Source organism: Chrysoperla carnea, chromosome 5 (genome assembly GCF_905475395.1).
Source record: "Chrysoperla carnea chromosome 5, inChrCarn1.1, whole genome shotgun sequence".
In the NCBI taxonomy this organism is placed as follows: Eukaryota; Metazoa; Arthropoda; class Insecta; order Neuroptera; family Chrysopidae; genus Chrysoperla; species Chrysoperla carnea.
This window is the reverse complement of record NC_058341.1, coordinates 9699800-9714246: the sequence shown is the minus strand read 5'-3', so window position 1 is coordinate 9714246 and position 14447 is coordinate 9699800. Positions and strand designations below refer to the sequence as shown.

General features: G+C 31.3%; 2 protein-coding genes across 3 annotated transcripts; one reads left to right on the top strand and one right to left on the bottom strand.

Moving 5' to 3' along the window:
* Positions 1 to 244: 244 nt before the first annotated feature.
* LOC123300149 (GMP synthase [glutamine-hydrolyzing]) lies at positions 245 to 8048 on the bottom strand. Its single transcript, XM_044882645.1, has 7 exons — positions 8025 to 8048; positions 4735 to 4869; positions 4173 to 4462; positions 2625 to 3686; positions 1821 to 2127; positions 1344 to 1532; positions 245 to 784 (listed from the first exon to the last, which is right to left on the bottom strand). The coding sequence occupies exons 1-7, from the start codon at positions 8031 to 8033 to the stop codon at positions 683 to 685; spliced, it is 2094 nt and encodes a 697-aa protein (XP_044738580.1). The 5' UTR covers positions 8034 to 8048; the 3' UTR covers positions 245 to 682.
* A 2201-nt stretch (positions 8049 to 10249) lies between these two features.
* LOC123300439 (probable ATP-dependent RNA helicase DDX46) lies at positions 10250 to 14255 on the top strand. 2 transcript variants are annotated; one of them, XM_044883013.1, is made up of 6 exons: positions 10250 to 10306; positions 10375 to 10569; positions 10650 to 11092; positions 11532 to 13510; positions 13577 to 14030; positions 14114 to 14255. In XM_044883013.1, the coding sequence occupies exons 1-5, from the start codon at positions 10296 to 10298 to the stop codon at positions 13997 to 13999; spliced, it is 3051 nt and encodes a 1016-aa protein (XP_044738948.1). In that variant the 5' UTR covers positions 10250 to 10295; the 3' UTR covers positions 14000 to 14030; positions 14114 to 14255. The 2 variants fall into 2 exon arrangements, with proteins under 2 accessions (XP_044738948.1, XP_044738947.1); XM_044883012.1 differs by having other exon boundaries at positions 10647 to 11092.
* The last annotated feature ends 192 nt before the right edge of the window (positions 14256 to 14447 follow it).

Genomic DNA, 14447 nt, shown 5'->3' with positions numbered 1-14447 from the left:
ATTATTATTATTCTGTTTCTTTTGATGTACAACCGCTAATAAACATACATAATTGAAAAATATAATGCAATGCTCAAAGAACAAAAGAGAAAAAACATACATTATATATATATATAATTATTTATATATATAATTGAATAATTAAATATATTCAAAATTACACTGAATTAACTCCTTAATCACATACAAGCCCAACCTAAATTATATTTATTAATAACATAAAACAAAAAAATATAAAAATTAAAATAATAATAATAATAATAAATCGGCAAACATGATTTTTGTTTTTTTAAATTTTTTGAGAGAGAAACAAATGCACCCATAAATAACAAACATATGGATATTTAATGAGTTCCACAGAGCACATTCATAATGTTATAAATAATCCGTTGTAATAAAAATTTGTTTATATTATCACTCTAAAATGATAATAAGTGTGTGAGACGATGATAAATGATACAAAGATTACTTTTATGATGACATAAGATGATGATTTGGATGGTTTTGGTTTGTTTGGTACGTTTAACGTAGTAGTAGTAGAAAGCAACAGCACATTCTCATAAAAATTTGTTTGTAGTTGCGCTAATATAATAATCATTAATTTAAATAACATAATAATTATAACAATAGCATCTTTGTCGTCACAATTTGTTACAGCAATAATAATCACTTTGGAATCTAATCATTCCCATTCAGTTGTACCGGGTGGTTTTGGTGTTAAATCATACATTACTCGTGATATACCTGGTACGGTCATTATTTCATTTACCATTTTAGCTACAAGCTGCAAATAGAAAAAATATATCGTTAATATTAATCGAATTCAATGTATTGGGTCTTTATAACAGCAATCGACATGAGAGGGGTCGTCTCAAAAGCCTCTTTCATTTGAGGATCAAGGAATGGCTACAACAAGCTCATCTTAATTACTGGGACTTTAGCCAGGGCATGCGACAGACCAAACTGTATATAACCACAGATAGACCATTCAATTGCACTCGCCTGAAACTCTTTAAAGCACAGTTGAGAAAGGATAGATGCACTTTTGACAGACCACTGTCGATTGAACTACCACCTTCATAACATGGATATTCTGATCATCCCACTTGTATGACCTATATGAACGACGATGAATGTTTGCTCGATATAATCATATATTCTCAAAGTGGCAGGTTATTCTCAAAGACACAGAGAACTCCTTGGTCTATATTTTAAAGCTTAAAGGCGATGGAAATTTGGCAGGTTGGTGTCAAAGTTTAAATTTTGTAATAAAAGTGATATCGAAATCGGCAAAGTTTTAGACCGTAGAAAGTCCTGTATTTATAAACTTATGTATTACTTACTTCTAAAGGCAAATGTTTTCCTGGTATTGCAGGTACACCAGTCATAAAATCTTGTGTAATAAAAGGTCGTATCACAACACATCGTTGCGTTGAAGGTAATCGCATAGCTTGATCTCTTTCCAGATGTAATGGCAGTAAAACAATCGGCATTTGTGTTATACTATCAGCTCTACCAGAAGATAAAAGTACCTAAAACAGAACCGAAAAGAAATAAAATTAAATACAGCACTTACAAGAGCACAGTTGAGAAGGTTGTTGAATTCTTTACAGGACAATGTAGATTGAACAACTATCTTCATAACATGGGGATCTCTGATGATCCCACTTGGAGAGCCTAGTATGGAGGACCATGAAACCTCCATAAATTTAATTTTAAGGAGATCACAGAACACCCTTTGGTCTGGATGCTATGGACCCATTTGTGGTATCCTTCTTATGTTTTATTAAATACTATTATGTATATTTAATATTACAAACCTGCGTTGCCAAATAATCACATTGTCGTAATGTACTTAAAACAAGCTTTGTAAGGCATGTGGGTGTAACATCTGTAACTGGATCTTTGACAACACCACCAAATATATATACTACTCGATTCACATTATGACATACACGTGGAATAAGTTTTGCTAAGAACATCATATCATTCCAATCTGGATCATGTGCGCTACTTATTCCAACAACATAACTATATGATCGACAATCACCTTGTACACCTACACTACGTATGGGGAGAAGGGTCGCTGCTAAATGTTGTTTATTTGATATTTTTCTTAACTGTAATCTGGAAAAGAAAAAAAAAACAATTATAGTACAAAACTTTTTGTTATACACTTGATAGCCAGCGCTCTTTGAATGGCATCTTGAAATATGTCTCAGAAACTAAGCATCCAATCTTCTAATAACATTTCAGGGAATTGAGAAGCCGGCGAGCTTGCTAGGAATGGCACAAGGCTGTCGAATCTTAGATGGAGATACGAACGCATTTGTGGTACTACAAGACAGATATGACAAGAGTACAATCGTAGGCCTTTCAAAGATCTTATATTTTAACTGGTCAAAATTTCTGAAACTTTTAACCTTAATAGTAAGCCTTATTTTTAGTTTTTGAAAAAACTTCCTTAAACAGCTCCAAATGGTGCGTCGTGTTAGTGTCTTTGGCCTAAGTGTGTCTCACCCAAGGACAACCACTCTAACCTAACCATTCTTTTTATTAGAAAGATAGGATTAATATATTTGATATTTGAATTAAAAGTTTAATTTATAAAAAAAATATCTTACCTTTCTTCCTCTGATGTAACAGATTCCACACGATTTAAAAGTGCATGTTTCTTTTGTAACATCTGATCAAATTCCGCCATAATTTTCACTAAAACTTGTGTTTCGGAAAAATCACGTTCCATATATGGTTCATCGGCACACAATACCCGTATAGCTAAACCGGGACCGGGGAATGGATGTCGCATAACTAATTCAGCCGGTATACCTAATTCCCTCCCTAAAGTTCGTACTTCATCTTTATGAAAATCTTTTAATGGTTCAACAACACGTCCTTCACTACGTAATTTTCGCACCATTTCCGTATCGTTATGATGTGTTTTAATAACATCCGCTTTTGTACTAACTAATTTCGATGCCGATTCAATTAAATCAGGTCGTAATGTACCTTGACCGAGTAACACTTCATCGGGTTTTAAATTTAATTCATTTATAACATCGTCAGCAATTTTAACAAATACATCTCCAATTATTTTACGTTTTTCCTCTGGATTCATTGTTCTACATAACATATTCGTGATTATTGTTCTAGAGTTTGGATCACCTCTATCGATTGGTATTATCGTAGTGCCTCCACTAAATTGATATGCAGCGTTTATAACTTTTACATTTAAACCAATATTTTGTAACGATTGTACAACATTAGCACTCTCATTTTTACGCATAAATCCATTGTCTATATGAACAGCAATCACTTGTTCGGGACGTAACGATTTATGTAATAATGCTGCGCAAACCGTAGAATCAACACCACCGCTAAGCATCATTAGTACTTTATTGTTACCAACGGTCTCTTTGATATATTTTATACACTCTTGTTGTCGACTTTGTAAGGTAAAATTACCTGTTAGTCCAACAATATCAAATAAAAAGTTTTTTAACATTGCTTTGCCCTGCAATGAGAGATCAACTTCAGGATGAAATTGTACGCCATATAAACGTAATTTTTCATTACATATACCAGCAATAAATTGACTGGACATTGCAATATTACGAAAATTATCGGCTATTTTTTCAATCGAGTCACCATGTGTAAGTAGAACGGTTTGTGTTTTGTCTAAACTTCTGTAAATTCAAAAAAATTTTACATTTAAAATAGGCTTGTTTTTTTTTTAAATAAAATATAGTCAAGTTTTATAATATAAAAAAATTTTGCCTTATGAATTAACTTTTGAGTGACCACAGCTAGGTCATTCGACTGTGCTCGCCTGAAACTCACTGGTGCACAGTTGAGAGGGTAGTGGGACTCTTGACCGGACACTGTAGATTGAACTACCTTCTTCATAGGGGTCTCTGATGATCCCACTTGTAGGGCATGTATGGAGGACGATGAAACCTTCATACACTTTATTCACAGAAATCTACTGGTCGCCAGGGGTTCAGAATGTTTGGATCCGAAACCTTGGATTCATCAATCCTTGTGAGAAATCTCGGTAGAAAGGTGCAGCTGACCTCGACAGAATCCTATAGCTTCGAAAGGATACGTCTCGCTTTCGTGTGACGAGTTATTCTCAAGGAAGCCACAGAGGCTTAAAAAATGGTTTAACTTACTTAAATAAAAGGCATTTTTGATCGACTTCAATATTATGTTGTCCATCTTCACGGCCTTCCTTTCGTGTGACGGTTCCACCAAATTCTTTGTTCATCATTTGCATACCATAACAAATACCTAAAACGGGTATTCCTATTCTAAAAATATCAGCATCGTATCGTGGTGCATCTTCTGCATAAACTGAACTGGGTCCGCCTGATATAATGATAGCCCGATAACCTTGTTCCTTAATATTAAATGCTGGAGTATCTAATGGTAGAATCACCGATTCCACACATAATTCACGAACCTAGGAAATCAAAGACAAATTTTTAATAAAATGTATATGAGTTTTAATCAAGTTTCAAGTTAAGAGAAAATTTTAGCCAATCAGTCATGAGAAAATTTGTTAGCCCTTCCAAGTTTATTGTTAATCATGCGACTGAACCTTAAATCGATCAAAATAAAGGTTGCAGGAAGAAGTTTTCTTTGGAAGAACTAGTTTGAAAAGTTTTGATTGCAAGATTTAAACTTAAGTGACCAAAACAAAAATGAAGCAAAAGCTTGTAATAATAAACTCACCTTTCTGTCAATGACTTTGCCATATTGTGCTCCAGCATCAAGAATAGCGACTCGTTCATTATTATATGCCCCATTTGCATTTCCATATTCACCTTCTGGACTGGTGTTGTGCATGTTGTTACAACTGCAACAACACTGAAAAAAAGAAAAAAAATTCGTTAACACACCAAGAGTTAAATTTTGAGAATCTAAATTTAATATGCAAATAACTTTTTCTGAGCAGATAGTTTAAATACTTTTAAATCTTACAGTGCAAAATTATCCTATCAACGTTGAAGATAACTTCCAAATTTTTTAAAATAATTTTTAAATTATTTTGCAATTGAAAATATACACAGATCGGTACAGTTATTGGAACAAGAAAGTCCAAAGTCGACTTCCCAAAAATTTTACTATAATTTGTCGTGATCTGAGTTCTAGGCAGTTATGTCTAACATTAGATTTGACTCTATTCTCAATCTTGTTTCTCGTGACTAAGAAATTCAGCTACCTGTCATTTATGAAGTTCCTATCACAAATTTGGACTCAATATTTAAACCGGACATTGAAAGGAGTTGGCTATGCAAAAAACAAAGAACAAAGAAAGGGCACAGAAACAAGAATGGTTGCCAGATTGATAATTGTAAGATGCTGCTTCTTGCGAGTTAAAAAAGAGAATTCTTTGCTTGCTAATTTTAAGCAGTACTATAAAATGAGTTTGAATTACTTAGATAGCATTTACATGACAGACTATTATATTTTTTGAGTTATCGAGTATTCGATAACTCATGAAGTATAACAATCTTCAAAAATTTCGTTCGTATCATCTCGTTTCAAAGCTTTTTACTGCTTTGAAAAAGAAAACAAAAAATGGTTTTTTACAATGACCAGACCAAAGACGTTATTCCATCACCTTAAAAAATGTTGAAGGGCAAACGCGAAAATTTTCTACCTGGCAACATATGTTTTTAGATTAAAAAATTTGTTTTTTTTAGTGTTATTTTATATTTTTTGCCGCTCATTGTACTTATCAACATGTAATACGTATTTCCTTAACATAAAATACATAGATAAGAAATTCGGTTCAAATGCATTGTAAAGGGTCAAATATTATGTAATTTTATTATTATTTTAAATTAATTTTCATATTTTAATTATAAAAAGTATGTCTGTAGAACGGTATTATTTGTACCTATCAATTGTAGATGTCACTGACCTACGACTTTCTATTAAATCGATAAAAATACGAATAAACAATTTATATTATTGATTTCTTGTCTACGTTAATATACATGGGAAATTGAATTTAAACAGAAAAGTTTTTTTAAAGTCATGCTTTTTTTTATTTAATGAAATGAACTAGAAAATAAACTTAATATCTTTATTTCTTACATATACAGAGTGTTACAAAACCGTAAAGAAGATAAAATTTTTAGAAGATAGTTCGATTGCAGTTTTTGATTCTGCACCAATAAGGAGATATGATTTTGTTAATTACCTTTTGTAATTTTCAGAATTCTTCGATTAATATTACTCAATTATAAATATTAAGAATCAAATTTTGTATTTAAGTAAATTTTGTAAAAAAAATCGTATGAATAATTATCTAAAAGAAAAAGATATAATTTCGAATCACAAACAAGATTAAGCAACTTTTGGCCCAGCTTGTAATATTTATAGATTTGAATTGCATTAGAAACAAGAAAAGCATGGTTTGTAAAAACGACTATGCTAAAAAAAATAATATTAGACCAAGTTTGGTCAATATATGACCTTCAAATTATATTCCTTTCAAATTATGAAAGAATGATGCAATAGATTATAGCATGTGTGGTTGATAACTGTACAAAGATTTTTATCGCGGATTGGGGTTTGAGAAGATGAATAATTGGTCAGATTTAGGGTGACCACGCTGACATATTTAGAAATTTATATAAATTAAAGCCGTACTGAAGTTTAACGTTATTAGAAAGTGGAATATTTGACCCAAAAAATTTGAATTATATGGTTTTCCAAAATTTTGAGACGAATATATCGAAAGCATGTTTTTTGGGAGACTTGGGGTACTCTTAATATTAATTTTTATCCAAATTGAAAACAGTATGTGGTTTTTACGATTTTAGTTCCACCCAATCATGTATATGACATTTTAAATAACCGGTTAATTAAAAAAATGCAAAAAAAAAAAATTTTTTCTCGTAATTTTAATTTTTTAGAGTTATAAAAACCCAGAAATCACGACAATCTAGTTCTTTTGATTAATATACAAATATTTTCTGAGAAATTACCCCAAATCGATTCGAGAAATCGGGTCAAATATGAGATTTTTGACAATATCTTAATAACTATGCGTCCAAGCATTATATGAACCCGATTTTTGAATTTATTGGGTCAAAATTACCTTATATACTGAGTTTTATCGAAATTAGAGACAAAATTATCTTTACCGATTTTTTAGAATTTTCTTAAGGGGTACCCTTAAGAAAAAACGAAAAAATCAAAAATAATTTTTTATTTCGGAATTCGATGAAACCCGGTATATAGGATCACTTTGACCCAAAAAAAACAAAATTCGGGTTTGTTTGATGATTAATTGAATATTTTTCATGATATCGCCCAAAATATTATCTAATGCCCTATATTTTGGTCAAATTTTTGACGTTATCTCGAGAACTACTGATCTTATCGCGAAAAGGACTAGATTAATGTGGCTTTCTTCTTCAACAAGTTTGAATTTAGGGCTGCCTTTTTAAGCGTACCATTAAAATCCCAAAAATCAAGTACCGATTAAATCGAAAAAAATCATAAATATTTTGGTTAAAAATCAATGTCTCAAGTAATTAAAACCCAAAATAAAAATCGTTTAGAAGAACGCAAACTTAAAAACTCGCAAACTTTCTTTCCGTAGAAATTTAATTTTCGATTACTTCTAATTTGAATAGTTCCCGCTTGTTTTAGTAACTTAAAAATTTGTTAGTGTTTAACATGCCAAAACATAGAACACCTACTACTTTTTCTAAACTATTTAAGAAACTTTATCTTCATTTGAAGGGGTTTTTCTCGATATTCGAAACAAATTAACTCATGGATTGAAACATTAACCGGCATTTTAGTAGCTTACAAAAGCGTTAATGTTTTTTTTTTTTATATCATAACAACAAAGGCATTAAAATTGTATAAAAGCATTAAAAAAACTTGGCAACATTAAAAGAAAGGTCATTAGACTAAATAAATCGATTAATCGAGAAAAATAACGGATATTATCTTGCATAATGTTAACTTTCTACTCGACAGAATTAAAATGTAAATACCTGTAACATAGAATCAAAAAAACTGGCTTGGTAACACAAAAATTTCAAAAAACGATAACTAACGCAGTCATCAAAAACGTTAACATATCTTATTCTAAATTTAAAAAGTTACTAAATGACTTGCATATATCATTCGAAAACTAACAAAAAAATTTCGAACTCTCATCTATTATTAAACTTTTCTCGCAAAAGAAATATTAAATTATCTTACACACTAAAATAAAAAAAGTTCAAATCGTTTTTTTTTTTGTGTAATTATATCACACATTTTCAAAAAAAAAAAACTTCGATGAATCGAAAAAAATAGCTATTTTTAAAACATACATTTTTCTAATTCTACTTGCCAAAGTCAGCTGATTAACTCAGACCATAATAGTTCACGATATTCTTTTTTGTTACAACAATTTTTTTATTTAAAAATACGTTATAAAAAGAGTTATGTTAGTTTTCCGGTAAATAGATTTTCACTCTAAAACCTAATTTATATCTATAAAGAATCCAAAAAAAAGTTGGTTATATTTATTTATGTTGCCAAGGTTTTTACGAAATGCACAATTATTTTCCCTGTGTATGTTTTAAATTGTTTTTCAATTACCACGTTTTTCGTCGCACTTTGTGTTAAATCGAATCGGTTCTAAAAGCGTGACATTATATATCTACTGTCATATATAAGTCAATATCTCATCATTTTTAATGTTAAAAATATGTATGCATGTACAAAGACTTGTTTGAAAACAAGTGGCACAAATGAAATGTATATAAATATTAAGAGTGTTTTTAAAAAAAACATACCAAATTGCTGTATATTGTATTGAATTTTATTGAAAATAAATTTTTTAATATTATAAATATGTATTAATAAATGCAAACCAAAAAGGTCAGGTACTTAAATATTACACAATTCTACCACAATAAATGTGTTAAATTTAACTATATTTTGATATTTTTATAACCAAAAAAGTACATTATTATGTATACTTCAATAGATATATTTCGTTTAATATACCATGTGTTGAGTTTTATTTATACCGGGTGCGTTCGCAAACAATGGCTGTTGATATATTAGCCGGTTATCCTTGTTTTATTTATTTATTTATTTCATTATACGAAATTTTGTAGGAATAACAGATTTTAATTTTAACTAACAAGTAAAATTTTAAAAACCCCCGATAAATGCGTTTTTCTCCTTGTAACTCTCTTCAAACTGAGCCGATATTTCTTAAAACATAGTTTAAGAACACTCTCTATTAAATTACCTTTAATGCCACAGGCAGACATACATAGCGGTCAAACTTATAACACCCCTTAATTTTGGTTGAGAGGTTAAAAGTAATCTGTAGGTTTTTTTTTGGAACCTCCCCCTCCACAATTTTTTGTTGAAAAAGGAATTTCCTAAAAATGAATGTCATGATGGAATATAAAGGTTTGTTTATGTTTATACATGAATATGTTGTCACGGTAAAAATGTATGAATAAAACCATGTAAAATTTCACAAGCCAAGCCTTTGAGCTGAGCTAGGTTAAGCATTCAAATCTCGACAGTGTCAGTTGGACAGTACCTAATGAAACTGAGAACGGTGTGGTTGGCTAGGCTGCTGAGTAATTCCCGGAAATTATAAATAGCACGATTATCTACACAAAAGTCATATCAATCATGTAATATATATTGCATGTACTGATATGATTTCAATCCATTGAGTTACCAACTAATTTGGAATTTTTATCGTTGCGCCATGACGGAGGACCCTAACAAAAAGCAGATTGTAAACCTTCATCAAGATGTGTAGAGGAGTATATTTGTTAAATGGTTTTGATTCATATTACTAAATTAAGTCGTATAAATAACATTATAAACGAAGCTCTCTAAAAAATTCTGGATACGTCCCTGCTTAGATAATATTATGATAGAAATTCGAATAAAGCAAACTTTATCAAATTAAAATCATTATTTTAAATTTGAATGAATTAATCATGAATGAATTTTCTGTTTAAAGAAAATTTTATATGATACGGGCATAGATATAAAATAAAATATTCTATATCAGAAGAACGGAAATTATTTATGAGACCCCCTGTCAAAGACGAGGGCACATATGAGCGCTTATGTCTATAAATTACAAAAACACTTTAAATAGACAATATCTATGAAAAATTTAATTTGAGGTTTTATTTTGGTGCGTAAACTGAAGAAAAACTGTCAAATTTATAGCAAAAGTTGTGATTAATGAAAATTTTCATTAAGTAATGCAATAAAACTTATATAAAATAAAAATGGTTCGAGGGTAAGATTCAAAAATATTTTAAAAAAACTGTATGTAAATAAATAATTGTAAACATAACCTTATTTTAGACGAGATAGAACGCCGGAACGAAGTAAACGACGACGATCTAGGAGTAAAGATCGTAGTCATAGCATAGAACGGACCAGAGATAGAAGCCGTGAACGAAATAAACAAAGTCGTCATAGACGTAGTCGATCTCGTGAAAGAGAACGCGATAGTCGACGGGATCGTGAACGAAGATCACATAGTCGTGAAAGAAGAACGTAAGTACTATTAGTATCCCACTGGGAGTATTTGCTGTTAATTTAAGGTTTAATATTTGGTTTTATTTAATTCTTAGTAGAGGCGATAGTAAAGAAAAACGTACGGCAGGAAGTAGTAGTAATAACAGTTCAAAACGTAGAAGATCTCGAGACAGATCGAGGGAAAGAGATAGATCTCGATCACCTCGTCATGAGAAAAAAGTTGAAGAAAGTCAACATGGCGAAGAGATATTTGATCCTGGTTTATTGGATAAGGAGGAGGAACAGAAACGATTGGAGTTAGAAATGCAGAAACGTCGTGAAAGAATTGAAAGATGGAGAGCTGAACGTAAGAAGAAAGAGCAGGAAGTAACGAGGCGTGAAGCACGTCAAGGTACATTAGTGGCTGGATTAACCATTCCTACTGGAACGGTGAAAAAATGGTCTTTAGAAGATGACGATGATGAGGAAGACGAAGAAATTAATAAAGAAGGTGAAGGCAAAGCAGAAGAAGAAGTAGACCCACTTGATGCTTTCATGCAAGGTATTATCTTTTTCAAAATATCGTTCACTACTTTCAAAATTTTATTCTGAATCATAAATATGATGATTCTTTAATTAAATCCCTCAAAGAAAGAAGGCCCTAAAACACAAAAATCCAATACTTTTAATGATTTGATCCTCGGATAAAAACGGCCCTGTTCTATATACCAAGTTTTTTAATGATTGGATGCGTAGTTTCTGAAATATGATCCAAAATCATATACAAAAAATGACTTGAAAGAGAATGAAAATATTTGTCTTGTAATCAACTAAACTGGACTTTTGTGTTTTCTGACCAAATCCAAAAATGATAAACTGAATTATAAAAAAAGTCCTTTTTAAAAAAAACTGATTTTCTGCCGTGGTCATTAAACTTTCTAAGATCCTTTTAATGTTTTACAAAAATTATTTTCTTATTAATTTTGAATTTTTGAATTTAGAGGTCCATGCAGAAGTTCGTAAAGTGAATAAATTAGATCAAAGAAAAGAAGGTACAATTGGTGAAGGTGGCCTTAAACCAGCAAATGTTGTAATTATGACTGGTGTTGCGAAAAAAACAGTAAGTAAAAATAAAGGTGAACTAATTGAACAGAATCAAGATGGCTTAGAGTATTCATCTGAAGAAGAACAAGAAGATGTGAAAGACACCGCAGCCAATATGGCAAACAAACAAAAGAAAGAATTGGCAAAAGTCGATCATTCTGAAATGGAGTATATGACATTCAGAAAGAATTTCTACGTAGAAGTACCTGAAATTGCAAAAATGACACCTGAAGAAGTTGAAGCATATCGTGAAGAATTAGAAAGTATACGAGTGCGTGGGAAAGGATGTCCAAAGCCAATTCGAACGTGGGCTCAATGTGGTGTGTCGAAAAAACAATTAGAAATATTGAAAAAGTTAAATTATGAGAAACCTACTCCAATTCAAGCACAAGCTATCCCTGCTATCATGTCGGGACGTGATTTGATTGGAATAGCAAAAACTGGTAGTGGGAAAACTTTAGCATTTATATTACCTATGTTCAGACATATTTTAGATCAACCTCCGTTAGAAGAGAACGACGGTCCCATAGCAATTATTATGACACCAACTAGAGAATTATGTATGCAAATTGGTAAAGACATTAAAAAATTTTCCAAAAGCTTAAATTTACAAGTTGTTTGTGTGTACGGTGGAACGGGAATTTCTGAGCAAATTGCTGAATTAAAACGACGTGCAGAAATTATAGTATGTACACCCGGACGTATGATTGATATGTTAGCGGCGAATAATGGAAAAGTTACAAATTTACGTCGAGTCACATATATTGTGCTAGATGAGGCTGATCGAATGTTTGACATGGGTTTTGAGCCACAAGTTATGCGAATTATTGATAATATTCGACCTGATCGACAGACTGTAATGTTCAGTGCGACATTCCCTCGACAAATGGAAGCATTAGCACGTCGAATTTTACAAAAACCAATAGAAATTCAAGTTGGAGGAAGATCAGTTGTGTGCAAGGATGTCGAACAACACGTAGTAATTCTTGAAGAAGATCAAAAATTCTTAAAATTATTAGAATTACTAGGTATTTATCAAGAACAAGGAAGTATTATTGTATTCGTTGATAAACAGGAGAATGCTGATATACTTCTAAAAGATTTAATGAAAGCTTCATATGCTTGTATGAGTCTTCATGGAGGTATCGATCAATTTGATCGTGATTCAACAATTATTGATTTTAAATCGGGTAAAGTGAAATTATTAATCGCTACGTCCGTCGCAGCTAGAGGTTTAGATGTAAAACAATTAATTTTGGTTGTAAATTACGATTGTCCGAATCATTATGAAGATTATGTCCATCGTTGTGGAAGAACTGGACGAGCGGGTAATAAAGGATTCGCTTACACTTTTATCACACAAGAACAAGAACGATATTCTGGAGATATAGTTCGTGCTTTTGAACTAGCATCAGTTCCGGTACCAGAAGCTTTACGAACGATGTGGGAAACTTACAAAGCAAAACAAGAGGCTGAGGGTAAAAAAGTACATAAAGGTGGTGGATTTAGTGGTAAAGGTTTTAAATTTGATGAAACTGAAGCGGCTGCTGTTAACGAAAAGAAGAAGTTTCAGAAAGCTGCATTGGGTCTACAAGATTCTGACGATGAAGATGTTGAGAATGATATTGATCAACAAATTGAAAGTATGTTTGCAACGAAACGTATTGTTAAGGAAATTAAAGCGCCGATTGGTCTTATTAATAACCCAGCATTAGCAAGTATTGGACAAAATTCGGCTGTTGATAAATTAGAATTGGCGAAAAAATTAGCATCGAAAATTAATTTAGCAAAGAATTTAGGTGCTGAGGCTAAAGGTGCTACACAACAAGCTGCCGAGGCTATACTTAAAGGAGGTGGTTCACAACCTTTGATTACGGTAAATATTTCAAACTATATAAAGTCGAATTAATTAAATTTTTAACTTTAATTTTATGATTTTCAGGCTAAAACAGTTGCCGAACAATTAGCGGCTAAATTAAATACTCGTCTTAATTATCAACCACGTGAAGATGATGATCGTGGTACAGGCACTGACACTTCTGAACAAACATTCCACAAATATGAAGAAGAACTTGAAATTAATGATTTCCCACAACAAGCCAGATGGCGAGTTACATCAAAGGAAGCATTGGATCAAATATCCGAATATTCAGAAGCTGGTATTACAGTACGTGGTACTTATGTATTACCTGGTAAAACGGCACCGGAAGGTGAACGTAAATTGTACCTTGCAATTGAGAGTACAAATGAATTGGCTGTATCAAAAGCAAAAGCAGAAATTACTCGACTTATTAAAGAAGAATTACTTAAATTACAAACTTCAGGACATCATGCATTCAATAAGGCTCGATATAAAGTTGTATGAATTTTTTTCAATCAATATCAATTTTTTATCGGTAAGTAATAATACTCGATATTAGGTGCAGTCTTCAGCGAAAAATCATTTCAAAACGGCTAATTAAACTTTTGTTTGTTTCAGATTTTAAAGATAATATTTTGACATCATCAATCGTCGTACGAAGTTTAATTTTTAATTTATATTCATTGTCATTAGATTAATTTGTATTGATTGCCCTTTTAATTTTAAACGCATACAAAAATCTCAACGATTTATTGCTCCCAAACTCAAATTATATATTAATTGTAATATATATTTTGTAAATAAAATATTAATTTTGTATTACACGATTCTATAAATTGAAAATAAAAACCAAGATAATGAAATTTTTTATTCAAAACTGTTTACCTAAATAGAATCCAATTTTTTTTTACAAGCTCTCACTACTGGTACTTGTATTAAAGATTTAACAAGT

Excerpts from the sequence above, each read along its gene's own strand:
- LOC123300439 (XM_044883012.1), top strand. Across the intron at positions 11,093-11,531 it reads ACTTGATGCTTTCATGCAAG|AGGTCCATGCAGAAGTTCGT; the intron begins GTATTATCTTTT and ends TTTTGAATTTAG. Across the intron at positions 13,511-13,576 it reads GTTCACAACCTTTGATTACG|GCTAAAACAGTTGCCGAACA; the intron begins GTAAATATTTCA and ends TATGATTTTCAG.
- LOC123300149 (XM_044882645.1), bottom strand. Across the intron at positions 1,533-1,820 it reads GTGATTATTTGGCAACGCAG|GTACTTTTATCTTCTGGTAG; the intron begins GTTTGTAATATT and ends GTTCTGTTTTAG. Across the intron at positions 785-1,343 it reads GAAAACATTTGCCTTTAGAA|CTTGTAGCTAAAATGGTAAA; the intron begins GTAAGTAATACA and ends TTCTATTTGCAG.